The 17,441-nt window shown below is 49.0% G+C and overlaps 2 protein-coding genes across 5 annotated transcripts in view; one reads left to right on the top strand and one right to left on the bottom strand.

Annotated features, from left to right (window-relative positions):
• Positions 1-17,441, bottom strand: part of LMNTD1 (lamin tail domain containing 1) — a 213,294-nt gene that overhangs the window by 4,601 nt on the left and 191,252 nt on the right. For 2 of the 3 annotated variants that reach the window (XM_077469094.1, XM_077469096.1), the window contains one exon: positions 2,970-3,139. The exons of the other annotated variant lie outside the window; for it this stretch is intronic. In XM_077469094.1, coding sequence (XP_077325220.1) covers positions 2,978-3,139 — 162 coding nt within the window. In that variant the 3' untranslated portion in view covers positions 2,970-2,977. The remainder of the gene's footprint in view (positions 1-2,969; positions 3,140-17,441) is intronic. 3 annotated transcript variants of the gene reach the window in all.
• The window catches only part of LOC143960460 (uncharacterized), a 44,065-nt gene continuing 30,806 nt past the window's right edge, over positions 4,183-17,441 (top strand). Inside the window, exon 1 of one of the 2 annotated variants that reach the window (XR_013270315.1) lies at positions 4,183-4,242. Coding sequence is in view for 1 of the 2 variants with exons in the window: in XM_077469097.1 (XP_077325223.1) it covers positions 6,873-7,536 (664 nt within the window). In the remaining variant the exon portion in view is untranslated. Of the gene's footprint in view, positions 4,243-6,812; positions 7,537-17,441 lie in introns of those variants that run through there. The other variant, XM_077469097.1, reaches the window with a different exon arrangement.

Here is a 17,441-nt window from a genome sequence, read left to right as displayed (position 1 = left end):
TTCTTGGAGACTGCATCTCCCAGACTAATTTGGGGACTGTGTTGGATTTAGGATTAGGCAGGATTAAGTAGTTAACACTGCCATCTTGTGGTAAAATAGAGTTCTGCCTCTCTATGACAATGTTCAGTGTTACACTTGTATTCTATGGGATATTCATTTTTTTTTTCGTGTAACTGGAGCTGTGTTTTTTTATTTTTTGGTCAGCTCATGAGGACAGGGCCTATTTTTTGGCAGGGTGGATGCAGCACCATTCTAGATAGGTTGCTAAACATATTACATAAAAATTTTCCATCATTGCTCTGAGAATTTGTTTGTTGTCGTTTTAGTGTTTCTAAAGCCAAAACTTTATTTTTTGTTGTAGTTAAAGTAAAGTTTCTTATTTTTTTTCCTTCCCTGTAGACCCAATTATATCATCAGTGGGTCCCTGTACTTCTTCATGGAATGAAGATAAATCATAGCTGATGGGAGGAGCCAGCAGAGTGCTGTACATAGCTGCCTAAAAAGGTCAGCACCCTGCTTCAGTACTCCTCTTAAAGTGGTTGTAAACCTCAGTTATGAAATCTGAGAAAAGCACATATATCTGTAGTGTTTACTAGGACTGTGGAAATTAAAGATGAATTCCTCGATTAATCAATAAACTTCTTTTGATTTATACTCACCTCTCTGCCAGCTTCTTGGTCTTCAGGGAGTTCCGTCAGAGATCCAGTGACGTCAGGGACATCAACGTCACCGGACTCCTCCACCCTTCCCCAAGTGCCTCCGTCTGCTAATGAAGGGAAGGGGGGAGGAGTCCGATGATGTTAAAGTTCTGATTGAACATAACGCGTACGGGGGAAGAGCTACGCATGACGTCACCTGCTGCTGCCCTACGGAACTAGCACGATTGTCGGCTTTACATGCTGTGTTTTTATCATCTTTATGTGAGTAGTTTGTGTTTGAACACAGAAATTAAATCTTATACTTAAGCGGTGAGCACTTAGATCTTATCTTTTCTACCCATGACCTGGCGTTCTTGCTGAGATCTAAGGAGACATGAGAGAAGTTTATGGTCCGTGTTAACCCTTGTGATACCCGCTTGCATAGGGGTCCATGCCATAAGGTGAGAGTGATGAGTTAGACCGGAGGTGGAGGGATTGTCACGCTACTGTGGAAAAAAAATGACTTACATCAGTGCTACAGTTTACGACAACTTAGTCCGACCGTGTGTATGCAACATCACTTCCGGACCTCTTCTGGAATTAATCCGTCGGAATTAGTCAAAAGACCCCCAAAGCATCATTCCAATGTTGAGGGCCTGTGGCCTAGTACGGTTCAGGAGGGGGGGCGCTCTCTCGTCCCCCCCTCTTTTCCTGCGGCCTGCCAGGTTGCGTGCTCGGATAAAGGGTCTGGTATGGATTTTTAGGGGGACCCCCACGTCAATTTTTTTTTTTTATTTGATGTGGGGTTCCCCTTAATATCCATACCAGACCTGAAGGGCCTGGTAATTGAATTTAAGGGAACCCCCACGCTTTTTTTTTTTTTTTTTTTTTTTAATCAATGAATGAATGTATTGTCGGCTAATACAGAGAACACTCATTGAGTGTTCTCTGTATTACGGGAGCCGACAATATAGCCGCAAGTGATTTTAAACGACTTTTTTTCCTGCACAAATGACACTTTGTGCAGGGACAGTTCTAAGCACGGGAAACATGCGCCCCTTCACAGGCATACTATAGACACAGTAACTTGCATATTAGCCTTTAAAATTAGCACTTTAGATTTTGAACATTCGAGTCCCATAGACTTTAATAGGGTTCTAAAGTTCACACGAAGTTTAGGTCTGTTCGCAGGTTCTGGTGCGAACCGAACAGGGGGGTGTTCGGCTCATCCCTACTGAAGAATGCACGTTGCTTGTTTACCTGCCTGTGTACATTTTTTACTGAGCTAGTTTAGCTCAGTAAAAAAATAAGCTGTACTGAGCTTTTTCAAGCTGCAATGTGCAAGGGGCCTTACAGCTTCTAATACACATTATGAGAAGTTTGCAGTGTGCAGTGAAATCAGAGTAAGCAATTTCAGTACAGGAGAGAAACCAATACAAATGTGCAATACTGAAGAGAAGGCTGGAGGTCAGATTTAACTACTTTTGGACAGTTACACATACATGGTAGACCCCCTGCCCAAGGACCCACTCCAGTCATATACTCACCTCTCCCTGATCCAGCAAGATATTTCTGACCAGATCACAGAGCCACTTTCAAACCCTTTTATGGCTGGACCTGCACAAGGCCATACTCCATAGGAATGAATGGAGTGTAGTGCAGTGACGGCTGGTTCCCCCCACAACACCCCCCCCCCCCCCCCCGGGAGGATGGTCGGGGCCTTAAAACCCCGCACTTACCCCATCAAGGAAGTGGGCAGTGTTCTAGCAAGCAGCAGCTTTCTTTCTTCCTCCGCCTGTGGATCACAGTGGCTTCTGCCGTGCATCTCCCTCCTCCTAGCTCCTAGGCATCCAATAGGATCGCCCGTCCTTTCAGCCAATCAGACCCACGCTTCCTGATTGGCGGAGAAGCGATTCAGTGTTAGAATAGCAATCCCAACACACCTGGGTGGGCTCCAAACAAAAATGCTTTGCAACTGGAGCCCACCCTATTTTAAAGCCTATTAGAGCCTCTGGCTCTAATCAGGTGCTTCAAAAAAAACACAGCTGTAATTCATGCGCCTGGCATCCTGAAAGGGGCGTGAATAGGGGGTGACAGCGGCAATGGAAAGGGGAGCATGTGCATGTATCAGGAAGGTTATGACAAGTGGCTCTGCCTTTTGGTCAGCGATATCCTGCTGGATCAGGAACAAGCGAGTATCAAATCAAACTGTAACTGCCCCTATGGTGCTCTAAATGAATAGAGAAGTGGACAACTGGACAAATTGTTGCTTTATTGCCTGAAATTATACATTTATAATAATGAAAGCTGTAAAACTGGGGTATTCCTGACCTGTCCAATCACCAGGAGGTAGGAGCTGGAGGCTGAGGCATCGGAGGTTGGAAGTCAAGGTTTTGCACTGACTGCAGTATCTGTAACCCTGCTTGGTGCTGAGCAGAGAGCGGGGCAAAGCTTCCTGGGAGGAGAAGTCTAAGAGTTCCTAGAGTTTCTCTTACTACCTGCTGTACAAACAGATACCTATTAGTTTGTTATAATCAGACTTTTTTTTCTGTGGTTGATGTTTTATTTTTGTGATTGACGAGGTTCAACCATATACCTGAAAGTGAATCTGTCAATTTAACATACACAACAAACTGGCACAGGGTACAAATTAGGTGTTGGTACTGAAGGACTGAGTGCCAGGTGCCCACAGAAAATTATGTCTTACAGTATGTCTAAGCTGGCACTCAAGTGCAGAAATCCTGCCAGATATCTTATGAGCTGATAACTTTCTGTGCTGCAATGTTATCAGGTACATTTCTCCGAACTTTCTCTGTACACTACAGCAATGTTTCTCAAATCCAGTCCTCAAGTATTCACAACAGGTCATGTTTTCAGGCTTGCTATTATTTTGCAGAAGTAATTTGATCAGTTTTACTGTCTTAGTAATTACCACAGCCGTTTCATCTGAGGAAAATCCTGAAAACATGACCTGTGGGGGGTACTTGAGGACTGGCATTGAGAAACATTGCACGTAGGAATACCCCCCCCCCCTTAATTTTCCTAACATACTTCTTGTTCTTTGGGTGTCAACATCGCTCCTCTATGGATACAGTACAGTGATGTGGCATTGTCACCCTAGGACAGGAAGTGTGTTATTGGCAGGATCAAATAAATGACAAACCAAACTGAAAAGAGAAAATGAAAGCAGCCATGACATCATAGGACTGAGGAGCTGTAATGTGATATTATATTGTTTAGACGCACTTTAAGTACTATTTACTTTGAGAGAATAACCATCCCAGCCAATTGATAGAATAATTTATTATTGTACTGTACTGGACAATTGTCTTATATCTTTTGGACCCCCCTGCAAAATAATTATAGTTTTTGGCAAATCATAAATTGGTGCCATTCCTTTTCAGAGCACTAGATGTCAGTGGTGGCATTTTTAACACCAAGCCCACAGCCTTCGCTAGTGCGAAGGCTGTGAATTTATTTATGTTCCAACTGTGTGCAAACCATTGGTTTCAAAAGAATTCTGCCACCTTTTTTTTTTTTGTCACATACACTCAGGCAGAGGGGATCCTGCAGCATGCAAGAGCCTCTTCCATTAGAACAGAAGGTATGTGCAAATCTCTTATTTTTCAAGTTGACCAATGTGCAATATCTGCCAGGGGACAAATCTCCACAGTACATTCATTTTTAGCACAGTTGAGGAGACCCTGAAACTGCAAAAGCAAAAATGTAGTTTTGGATAGTGTGGTTACAGCCTTTGCTGGATTTTTATTACTCTCTGCACCCAGCAGGGGGAGTTTCAACCTTTGTATTAGTGTCAGCAGTAGAGAAAGTGATGGGAAATCCAAATTTTACACAGTTGTCACTGGAACAATAAGTGAAGGGAAATCTGCCAATAGAGACACTCATCTAAGAGGGGATTTCCACTTACTTCCTGTTGTGTCTTTGGGACACAGCAAAAAAAAACAATGCTTGGAAAAGTGCATAAGAAGTACTGAAACCCTCAAGTTTCTATGTGTTCCTTTTCTTTTATTGTGCATTCAATAATATAGCAATGGTGCAAATATAAAGAAGTTGATTATTGGGTAAGTAGTTTCTGTGCGCTGAAGGGCATCTACAATCACCTTGAGTTGTGATAAGGAAGAGTGAATTTTGAATTGAAGCACCACCCTATGATATTCATGTCCAAATATAAGTTTATTTCAATGATTAAGTAATATAAAATCAGATCTCACAATATGCTGCTACCCAAGATCTTATCACTGCGCCAAAGAAAAACCTAATGGAAATAAAGCAGCCACTTTAATAGAAAATTATCAAACACCGGCTATAAGTAAATAGTGGCGTTAGGTATGCGATAACATAAACAGTAAACATATATATTACACACCCAGTGAATAGTGTATGCAAAATATGCAAGAAACAAATATATTAGTCCATAAGATGTGATATCTTCTAGATTGTAAGCTCCATCGAGCAGGGCCCTCTGATCCCTCCTGTACTGAATTGTATTGTAAGTGTACTGTCTGCCCTCATATTGTAAAGCGCTGCGCAAACTGTTGGCGCTATATAAATCCTGAATAATAATAATAATATCCAATTCTGGGTAATTAATCCGTAAAAGATATTCAGTTGATTGAATGATCTGACACCACACCACATGATAAACACTGTTTCCACATCCCCGGTTAGATGTAAATTCACCAACACTCTTTGCCACACATTCTCATGTTGGGCAAAAAGAGCATTGCACCCCTCAGGGTTATATGGATATCTCATGAATCATTTAAGCATCCAGAGACCAGAAGGTATCCGTAATATGCAAAGGATAATGAAACTCCAAATAGTGCAATAACGTCAAAAAATGTAATTTACTAAGAACACAAGGCCTAATGGTAATGCACTTACAAGAAGGCAGATAAAACACGCATTGGTATGATAAGCAGATGTCAGGCATAACCTAGTCACAGCGGACATAGGCAAAACACTGTATCTTGCGTGATTGCGGCTAAGAAGCTCTATTGGCTTCCTTTAGAGTGCCTCGGGGCGCAGAGCATTGTGCCCCAAACACTCCCACTGTAGGACTATGCTTCCATTGTAGTTTATGATTGCCGCCGGTCCCTTGGAGCGGTACTTTAAGCTTCACTTCCACTTTCTCATGTCAACAGGGGGCTCCATCAAACACTGTCTCCATGAGTTTGTGCTGTATTCCGCTGCCCTGAAGGGGGCGTGCTAGCGTGGGCACCCTGGACATCTTCCCTGCATCTCTTGTGCCCTCTGTTTCAGTCAACATCACCATCACTCCCCTCGGACAGCCTGCACCCCAAGTACACAGAGGAATCCTCCTCCCCCCTCGGTTCCAATGTTCTTATCTGCACAAACAGGAGAAGGTGGGGAAACTGCACTGCTGCAAGCCACACTGATGATCTGTGATCTGTCACTGTGTATGGTTATGGATATAGAAGAGGGGTACACAGTAACCAGGAAAATGAGGAGGGCAGGTAACAGGGATGCTCAGCACACATGGTGGAGTGATGGGAGAAGGGGTAGGGGGATTTGTGCTGGGGGAGATGGGAGGATTCCAAGTTCTCTCTCCCCTCCCAGGGGCCCCCTCTCTGTCCTCATCCCACACGCAGCTGGTGTACAGACCCAGGATCTCAGCACAGGGATGGTGGGAACCCCTCATAATGAGCACAGTGGGTGTACAGACCCAGAAACTAAGCACAGGGATGGTGGGAAGTGGGAACCCCTCATAATGGGCACAGCGGGTGTACAGACCTGGGAACTCAGCACAGGGATGATGGGAACCCCTCATAATGGGCACAGCAGGTGTACAGACCTGGGAACTCAGCACAGGGATGGTGGGAAGAGGGAACCCCTCATAATGGTCACAGCGGGTGTACAGACCCAGGAACTCCGCACAGAGATGGTGGGAACCCCTCATAATGGGCACAACAGGTGTACAGATCTGGAAACTCAGCACAGGGATGGTGGGAACCCCTTGTAATGGGCATGGCAGGTGTACAGACCCAGTAACTCAGCACAGGAATGGTGGGAACCCCTCATAATGGGCACAGCGGGTGTACAGATCTGGGAACTCAGCACAGGGATGGTGGGAAACTGCCATTCCTCTCCTTGACAGTGAGGTGAGAGGTTGCGAGTCGAGAGGTTGCGAGTCCCTTTGCTCCTGTGCTTCCAGAGACCAGGGGCTAGAGTTACTCCTCTGCCCCAGGAAGGATGCTGGATCCTGGGGAGGACCCTGGCGGGGGCCCCCTGGATAGGCCTCAACCTGTGGAAGATTCTGGGCCTGGCCCAAGGAAGGATGAATCTCTGTCTGCCTTTAGACGGAGGATTGTGGAAACGCTGAAGCGGATTGAGAAGGAAGAGGAGAAGTTGGGAGCTTTGAAAGCCGAATTTAAAAAGAAAAAGCAGGTTTGTGCCAAAGTCTTCAGTAAGAAGAGACCGGCTCTGAGGCCTGAATTGAAGGACCTGGAACAAGCTCTGCGGAAGCAGAAGGAATTGGTGAGTTCTCTGAAGGAGAATAGTGGAGCTTTTAAAGAGAAATATAAAAATGAGGAGCGATTTAACCAAATGAGGAAAGGAGCCTCTTCCTGCATGGAGAGTGAGGAGATGCAAGCAGAGAGTGAGAAAGTGGGCCCGGAGGATGAGCCCAGCTGTTCAACATCTCAGACACCTGCTGAGCCCTCAATGGTGGAGGCCTCTGTCCCCTTCCCTCCCCAGCAATGTGGAACATCTGGGCAGGAGGTTGAAGGTTCTGACATGCTGGATCTGATCAATAAACTGGAGTCCAGTCCTAATGCAGCTCCCCGGGAAGGTGAAGAGAAGATGGACACCGTTCCCAGCCCTGTGGAAGAAAGACCTGTGGAGAGAGCATGTGCAGGTACAGTGTGTGTGCAGGATGGTGGGATCTTTAATGACAATGGGCCTGCTGAGGGTTGTAGTACTACAGACAGTCAGCCCAGACCCATAGACAATGTACAGCAAGCAATAACATCTGCTAATAACTGTCAGCTTCAGTCTGCAGAGAGGTCCATGGACAATACAGGCACAGCGGCTGTTCCTGTGAATGGTGGAGGAGATGCTGGGAGCAGTAGTACTACAGCTCTCCAGGAGTCTGCAGCAGCCAAGACTGTGATGGCTCCCAGGATTGAAGCTGAGTGTTTGGGGGAGGGGGTGGGTCCTGCTAATCAGAAGACTGCTATCCCAGCTGATTCAGACTCTCTGGCAGCAGGTTTGAATGTATCTGAGGACAAGACTGCAAATGCTGGTGGTGGAAGAAGAACTTATGCTGGTGTTGCTGCCACAGGATCTGGGAAGGGGGAACAAGCAGGGAGGGAGCATGGGGATGTTTTATCTTCCTCCCTGTTTAAAAGGAGGAATGTTGTACAATTGAAATGGGAAGGCGATGGAAACCCCCCACATAGGAGGACAGTGGTGGATAAAATCCTGCAGATGGGATTTAGGCCTGCGGATATCTTCGCCCTGATCAGTCCGGCAGGTTCCTATGAATATGATTTGTCCTTTATCCGTCCCGAGTCTTTGGACATATTTTGGGAGAAGTTTGAACACGTGTGTAGGGGCCTGCCGGACTGGAAAGGGCTCATCCCCAAGCTTATATCACGCCAGCCCCTCATTAAAATGGTGACAATACTTGTGCGCAATGAATCCATACCACAAGGGGATCTGACTGTATGGTTGAGGAGGTATGGGGACGTCCTGAGCCCCCTGAGAAAGATTTTGGATGATCGGGGAATATGGACAGGGGGATGGTCTGTGCAGCTGAAACTAAAGGTTATTGACAATGTTGTCCAACATCTGCCATCCTCAGCTTTCCTGGGGAGGGACAGGCTGACCATCTTCTACCCGGGCCAGCCAAAGCTCTGCAATAAATGTGGAGATAAAGGGCATCTTGCATCCTCCTGTCCAGTGATGAAGTGTTCTCTGTGTCAGGGTATAGGGCATTTGGCAAAGGATTGTAATATTATAAGGTGTAATCTGTGCAATGCAGTGGGACATCCTTATAGTCAGTGTCCTGAGGCAATGCACAACAAGCCTGAGCTCATGAGGGAGTTTTTCCATCTGGACATGGAGGGTGCACAGAGCTCATCAGCTGGAGGGCCTGTGATTCCATCTGAGTCTGTGCCAATACCCAATGTGTCTGTGCCTTCCCAGTCTGTGCCCATACCCAATGTGTCTGTGTCTCCCCAGTCTGTGCCAATACCCAATGTGTCTGTGTCTCCCCAGTCTGTGCCAATACCCAATGTGTCTGTGTCTCCCCAGTCTGTGCCAATACCCAATGTGTCTGTGTCTCCCCAGTCTGTGCCAGTACCCAATGTGTCTGTGTCTCCCCAGTCTGTGCTGCCCCAGTCTGTGCCAATACCCAATGTGTCTGTGTCTCCCCAGTCTGTGCGTGTACCTAGTGTGCCTGTGTCTTCCCAGTCTGTATGTAAAGTTTCAGTTGCCAAGAATGTGTCCAATCCTTCTGTGTCTTCTAAAATTGCAGAGGCAGCAAGAGGTGCTGAGGCTGGTGCATCAGGTGTGGTGCCAGTCCCCCTCCCCCGACGCTGCAGGGTTTCTATTGCAGATCGTGGGGGGCAGAGGAGTGGGGAAAATAGTGAGGAGGCTGGCCTGGTGGTAGATAAGGGAAGGGAGAGTGGGGGGGAGGGGGTTGAAGGGGAGGATAGGTGTGGGGAGACTGGTTGTGGTTTATCCAAAGATGATATGGAGTGGTTGGAGGATAGAAGGAGGAGGGGCAAAATAAGGAAAAAAAGGGGTTCAGTTCCCTTCAATCCTGAAGTTTTGTCTTTGAAAAATAAGTTTAAGGTCCTGTCGGACGATGATGATGATTGGGACTCGTTCAGTTCAGCGTCCTCCATGGATGATGAGTGCCAGGGCGCAACAAAGCGTGCTGGTTCTCCAGGGAGAGGGAGTAGTCAGGCTAAGAAACGTCTGCCTCAATTACCCTAATGGCAGTTCCCACTTCGTTAAAAGTGGCAACCATTAATGTTGCCAGCTTAAGATCAGTAAGCGCTCGTCATATGGCCTTATTTTTGCTCAGCGAGTTTGATGCTGACATTTTGTTTTTACAAGAGACCCATCTGAGTAGTCTGGCTGATATACATCTGGCAAAGAAGGAGTGGAGATGTGGTCCCTCATTTTGGTCTCTTGCGGCCGAGCCTTACAGCGGGGTTGCAGTCCTTTTTTCTGGTATGGTAACATGCCGGCGGGTAATTGAGGTAGAGATTGGGAGATGCATGGTCTTGGACGTCTCTGTAAGGGGGCAGGACTTGCGCCTGATTAACATCTATGGTCCCCAGACGAAGTGGGACATGAAATGCCTCTTTACAAAGATTAAGCCTTTTCTTTTTACGGCCCAGCAGGTTATCTTTGGAGGTGATTTTAACACCATTACTAGGTCTAAAGACAGGAGAGGTTTCAGAGATAAGCTGGGCTATGACACCCTTTTTCTCAATGCGATAGTTAGGGAAGCAGGTCTGGTAGATGCGCACATTAAGCGTTGCCCAGACAGCACGGGGTTCACTTTTCAGAGAGGTAGTAGTCAGAGTAGGATAGATAGGTTTTTTTTAAAGGGAGACTCTGCTTTTTCGGCACCTGTGTGTCGAGCAGTGGAGTTTTCTGATCACTGTATTCTATCTGTGACTCTGAATGCCTCAGACATGCCACCTAGGGGGAGGGGTATCTGGAGATTGAATTCAGCCCTCCTGGAAGACGAGAGAGTAAGACAATCCTTTGAGGACTTTTTTCAAGCACAGGTAACAATCCTAGACTTTTGCAACAGCAAGTCAGAATGGTGGGAGCTTGTAAAACAGCGGACTGTTAGGCTTTTCAAGGCCATAGGAAGAAAGAAGCAGCAAGATAAGTATATCACCTACCAGCGTTTGCGGAGGAAACTTGACCGCCTTGTTTCGAATGGAGGAGATTGTGGGGCGATCTCTGAGGTGAAGCTCCTCCTTAGGAGACATGAATATGACCGGCACGCCTCTTTGGTTCAGGAGAGGGATTACGGGAAATACCATTCCAGACCCTTACCAGAACTGTAAACAGAGCGTAGCAGTTAAGACGGTCCATGGCCTGAAGGACAGTACGGGTTCTCTGACGAAGTCTAGGTCAGGGATCCTGGAGGTTGTCAGGTCATACTATGCCGATCTCCTGGGAGGAAGGAACCTTGATCGGACAAGGATGTTGGGTTTTTTGGACTCTACACCAGGACTGGAAAGTAATGTTTCTTTGATGAATTTGACAGATGAAATCACTACAGATGAGGTAGTCCAGGCTATTGATAAACTGGCCATCAAGAAAACGCCAGGGCCAGATGGGTTGACAGCTGAGTTTTATAAATGTTTTAAGACGATCCTGGCTCCCTACCTTGCGGAGGTTTTTAATAGCTGTTTGAATGAGGGTTCTCTCCCTCCCTCCATGAGGCAATCTGCAGTGATCCTTCTGTCAAAGGGTAAAGATCCTTCGATGATTGAGAATTGGCGCCCCATTAGCCTTCTTAATTAGTGATGGACGAACTTCCGACGGGACGTTTCGCGAACGCGAAACGCGAACGGACACAAACGTTCGCGAAAACGACCGTTCGCCGCGGGCTCCATTGACTTCAATGGGAGGCGAATTTCGCAAACCTTTAGGTCGAATTTGCGGCCACGGGGTAATTATTAGGGGGTAGCACGTAGTCCCACCACCTGGACAATAGCATAATACATGTATGAGGTGAATTTGGGATCGATAACTACAAGCATTTTTTTTTTATTTGGGAAATTGTTCTGACAATTCAGGACTATGGAGCTAATGAAGGCAATGGAGGAGAGGGAAGGTCAGGGACCAGGGTAGGCAAACAAGAGGGTGCAGGAGATACAGAGCACTGACAGCAGCACCGTAATACAGAGCACTGACATCAGCACCGTGACATACAGCGCTGACAGCAGCTCCGTGACATACAGCGCTGACAGCAGCTCCGTGACATACAGCGCTGACAGCAGCTCCGTGACATACAGCGCTGACAGCAGCTCCGTGACATACAGCGCTGACAGCAGCTCCGTGACATACAGCGCTGACAGCAGCACCGTGACATACAGCGCTGACAGCAGCTCCGTGACATACAGCGCTGACAGCAGCTCCGTGACATACAGCGCTGACAGCAGCTCCGTGACATACAGCACTGACAGCAGCTCCGTGACATACAGCGCTGACAGCAGCTCCGTGACATACAGCGCTGACAGCAGCACCGTGACATACAGCGCTGACAGCAGCTCCGTGACATACAGCGCTGACAGCAGCTCCGTGACATACAGCGCTGACAGCAGCTCCGTGACATACAGCGCTGACAGCAGCTCCGTGACATACAGCGCTGACAGCAGCTCCGTGACATACAGCGCTGACAGCAGCACCGTGACATACAGCGCTGACAGCAGCTCCGTGACATACAGCGCTGACAGCAGCTCCGTGACATACAGCGCTGACAGCAGCTCCGTGACATACAGCACTGACAGCAGCTCCGTGACATACAGCGCTGACAGCAGCTCCGTGACATACAGCGCTGACAGCAGCACCGTGACATACAGCGCTGACAGCAGCTCCGTGACATACAGCGCTGACAGCAGCTCCGTGACATACAGCGCTGACAGCAGCTCCGTGACATACAGCGCTGACAGCAGCTCCGTGACATACAGCGCTGACAGCAGCTCCGTGACATACAGCGCTGACAGCAGCTCCGTGACATACAGCGCTGACAGCAGCTCCGTGACATACAGCGCTGACAGCAGCACCGTGACATACAGCGCTGACAGCAGCTCCGTGACATACAGCGCTGACAGCAGCTCCGTGACATACAGCGCTGACAGCAGCACCGTGACATACAGCGCTGACAGCAGCTCCGTGACATACAGCGCTGACAGCAGCTCCGTGACATACAGCGCTGACAGCAGCTCCGTGACATACAGCGCTGACAGCAGCTCCGTGACATACAGCGCTGACAGCAGCTCCGTGACATACAGCGCTGACAGCAGCTCCGTGACATACAGCGCTGACAGCAGCTCCGTGACATACAGCGCTGACAGCAGCTCCGTGACATACAGCGCTGACAGCAGCTCCGTGACATACAGCGCTGACAGCAGCTCCGTGACATACAGCGCTGACAGCAGCTCCGTGACATACAGCGCTGACAGCAGCTCCGTGACATACAGCGCTGACAGCAGCTCCGTGACATACAGCGCTGACAGCAGCTCCGTGACATACAGCGCTGACAGCAGCACCGTAAGCAGCCCCAGGAGGAAGTCAGCACAGCACAGGGATGGTGTGATCCCCTCATAATAAGAACCCCCAGGAGGAAGTCAGCACAGCACAGGGATGGTGGGAGCCCCTCATAATAAGAACACCCAGGAGGAAGTCAGCACAGCACAGGGATGGTGGGAACCCCTCATAATAAGCAGCCCCAGTAGAAATATGACACCGCTCAACCTCTTCAAAGAGGAGGGTAGGGGCATATAGTACGGTGTGCTTTTTTGGGTCAGGGAAGTGAGCCAAATGAATTAAGAAGGTCTGTGTGCTTGATTCCAAAAATTGTTTATAGACATATACATGGTCTACTGATCACATGTGTTGAATTCCTCCGAGATCCATGCCTCATTCATTTTTAGAAATGTGAGGTAGTTAACACTGTGGTGAGCTAGGCGAGTACGCTTATCGGTCACAATCCCCCCTGCTGCGCTGAACGTCCTTTCGGACAGGACACTGGATGAGGGGCAAGCCAACAGTTCGATTGCAAATTGGGCAAGCTCTGGCCAGAGGTCAAGCCTGCCCACCCAGTAGTCTAGGGGTTCATCACTCCTCAGAGCGTCCACATCGGCCGTTAACCCAATGTAGTCGGACACCTGACGGTCTAGGCGTTCCCTGATGCTGGATCCGGATGACACCTGTCGATGGGTCGGCTGAAAGAATGACCTCATATCCGAAGTCACCAACACATCTTCAAACCGGCCTCTTCTTGCAGGCGCTGTTGGATTGGTACCCGCAAATCCTTCTCTGGGAGTGGGAATTGCTCCTCTGCCAGCGCACGCAAAAGCAGAATGCAGCATTTCTCGAAGCAAGGCCTGGAAGTGCTGCATTCTGACAGCCCTCTGCGACGGCGGTAACATTTCCGCCATTTTGTGTTTGTACCGGGGGTCTAAGTACGTTGCCACCCAGTACTGGTCCTTGACCCTCATGCTTTTTATACGGGGGTCCCTATTAAAACACTGGAGCATGAAGGCCCCCATTTGCACTAAAGTGGAAGCGGTGTGGTGGCCTGGCTCCTGCTCATCATCCAGGATAATGTCGTCCTCTTCATTCTCCTCTCCCCATCCTCGCACAACAGGGATCCCAGAAAGGTTTAAAGCATGCTCTTCTTGCTCCTGCTCATCCGCCCCGGCACCATCCTCCTCTGACTCCTCATCAGACTCCTGTTGTTGACTTGTCTCAGATAGAGTAGCCCCCCCTGGGAATTCATCCAGCATTGCGACTTCCTCATCTTCCCGCTCCTGCTCCTCCACAGCCTGATCAATGACACGACGCAATGCACGCTCCAGAAAGAAGGCATAAGGTACCATGTCACTGATGGCGCCATGGCTGCGACTGACCAGTTTGGTGATCTCCTCAAATGGCCGCAGAAGTCTGCATGTGTCGCGCATGAGCAGCCACTGGCGCGGTGAAAAAAAACCCAGCTCCCCAGAACCGTTTCTTTCGCAGAGTTCATACAGGTAGACGTTAACTGCACGTTTCTGCTGGAGCAGCCTATCAAGCATATAGAAGGTTGAGTTCCATCGCGTCGGGCAATCGCAAATAAGACGTCTGACCGGCAGATGGTGTCGCCGCTGAATGTCAGCAAGGCGAGCCATGGCCGTGTAAGATCTTCTGAAATGGGCCGAGATTTTCCTTGCCTGCCGCAAGATGTCCTGGACCCCAGGGTATTTGACAAGGAATCGCTGCACGACCAAGTTTAAGACGTGTGCCATGCACGGCACGTGCGTGATTTTGCCCTGTTTCAATGCGCTAAGCAGATTGGCACCGTTGTCACACACCACTTTACCAACTGTCAAATTGAGCGGTGTTAGCCACTCATCTGCCTGTGAACGCAAAGCTGAAAGGAGTGCCGGGCCAGTGTGGCTCTTTGCTTCCAGGCACAACAGACGCAGCACGGCATGGCAACGTCTCACCTGGCATGTGGAATAGGTTCTGGGGAGCTTGGGCGGTGCAGTGGAAGAGACGCTAGCAGCGGAAAAGGAGGAGGCAGCTGAGGAGGAGAGGGAGGAGGATGGAGTAGGAGGAGGAGAAGAAGAGTCAGGCCTGCATGCAATCCGTGGCGGTAAAACCAAATCTACACGGGTGCCACGGGTTACATGCTTGACGGCCGTCAGAAGGTTCACCCAGTGGGCAGTAAAACTGATATACCTTCCCTGCCCGTGTTTGCTAGACCACGTGTCTGTGGTCAGATGTATCTTGGCACCGACACTGTGTGCCAGAGATACATTCACTTGCCGCTGAACATGGCCATATAGCTCTGGGATGCCCTTCTCTGAGAAATACTTCCTTCCTGGGACCTTCCATTGTGGTGTTCCAATGGCCACAAATTTGCGAAAGGCCTCCGAGTCCACCAGTTTATATGGCAGTAGTTGGCGGGCTATGAGTTCTGACAAGCCAGCCGCCAACCGTTGGGCAAGAGGGTTATCCGGCGTCATCATTTTTTTACGCTCAAACATTAGGCCCACGGAAGCCTGCCTTTTTGCAGAAAAATGTGAGCTTGGCGTGATGGAAGGTGGAGTGGAGGACAATTGTGAGGAGAGAGGAGAAGGAGAAGTAGAAGACGAGGCTGGACGGTGAGAGCCTGCAGTGTGGCTTTGTGTGTTCCGTTGCTCCCACTGGGCTCGGTGATGGCTGCTCATGTGCCTTCTTAAGGCGGTCGTCCCTAGGTGAGTATTGGGCTTACCGCGACTAACGCGTTGACTGCAAAGATTGCAGATGGCAACGCTATTGTCAGCAGCGGACACGTTAAAAAAAGCCCACACTGCGGAGCCATGTGCCGGTGTCCTGGGAGCGCCAGATGTGACCGTACATGGTCGATGACTCGCTCCTGATACATTTGCAGTCTGCTTTGTCCCTGCTGTGCAATGTAAGTCATTGCTGCTTCTCCTCCCTATCTGCTGGTCCATATCTCCCTCTGAACTCCCCTCCTCTTCCTCTCTTGTGGGCACCCACGTGACATCACTAGACACGTCATCATCAACGTCACCTTCCCCACCGCTATAAGTAGAGTAGGCAGCAACACCGGGGACCAACCTCCTCCTTGGGCTGATCTGGGTACTGGCGTCAGACTGCTGAGTAGCGCTTGTTGCTACCTCCTCTTCCTGATCCAATACCAAGAGTGGCTGCGCATCAGAAATGTCCTCTTGATATGGATCGGAAAATAATTCCAGTGACTCAAGCGGAAGGTATGTGGTGGTGGTGGTGGTGGTCGTGTTGTTGGTGGTAGTGTCTTTGGGGGTGCACATAGCAGAGAGTGAAGAAGAGGGTGCAGATCGAGAGGATGAGGAGGGTGCAGAAGAGTAAGGCTGAGCGAGCCACTCAACCAAGTCTGGTGCATCCTTTAAAGTAATTGAACGCACCTTCTGCAACTTCCCACTTTGGCTCAAGCCTGTTGCTCCTGCCCTACCCCTACCACCCCTGCGGAAGGGCCTGCCTCTTCCTCTGCATGTCATTTTTTAAATGACCCTGTGACAAAACTCTTAGTCCCTATACCGCTGAAGGACTGCTGCAGTATAGGTGAGCGGTCAGCAGTGGTGCACGTCAACCCTATCTATTGTGGACCTATAGCGGTCCTTACAGAACAGCAGACTGTACCGCACTCAAGCCTATGTACCGTAGCACCCTATACCAAGTTACCAGTCCTTATAAGAACTTTTGTGGACCAAGCAGGTTGTGTATTAGTGTTTAGCAGACTGTACGTCAGTCCCTATACCGCTGAAGGACTGCTGCAGTATAGGGCAGCGGTCAGCAGTGGTGCACGTCAACCCTATCTATTGTGGACCGATAGCGGTCCTTACAGAACAGCAGACTGTACCGCACTCAAGCCTATGTACCGTAGCACCCTATACCAAGTTACCAGTCCTTATAAGAACTTTTGTGGACCAAGCAGGTTGTGTATTAGTGTTTAGCAGACTGTACGTCAGTCCCTATACCGCTGAAGGACTGCTGCAGTATAGGGCAGCGGTCAGCAGTGGTGCACGTCAACCCTATCTATTGTGGACCGATAGCGGTCCTTACAGAACAGCAGACTGTACCGCACTCAAGCCTATGTACCGTAGCACCCTATACCAAGTTACCAGTCCTTATAAGAACTTTTGTGGAACAAGCAGGTTGTGTGTTAGTGATTAGCAGACTGTACGTCAGTCCCTATACCAATGAAGGACTGCTGCAGTATAGGGCAGCGGTCAGCAGTAGTGCACGGCAACCCTATGTATTGTGGACCGATAGCGGTCCTTACAGAACAGCAGACTGTACCGCACTCAAGCCTATGTACCGTAGCACCCTATACCAAGTTACCAGTCCTTATAAGAACTTTTGTGGACCAAGCAGGTTGTGTATTAGTGTTTAGCAGACTGTACGTCAGTCCCTATACCGCTGAAGGACTGCTGCAGTATAGGGCAGCGGTCAGCAGTGGTGCACGTCAACCCTATGTATTGTGGACCGATAGCGGTCCTTACAGAACAGCAGACTGTAACGCACTCAGGC

This window comes from Lithobates pipiens, unplaced genomic scaffold (assembly GCF_037356315.1).
Source record: "Lithobates pipiens isolate NorthernLeopardFrog02 unplaced genomic scaffold, aLitPip1_a1.2 Scaffold_8, whole genome shotgun sequence".
NCBI classification, from domain to species: Eukaryota; Metazoa; Chordata; class Amphibia; order Anura; family Ranidae; genus Lithobates; species Lithobates pipiens.
This window is presented reverse-complemented; position numbering and strand designations above follow the sequence as displayed.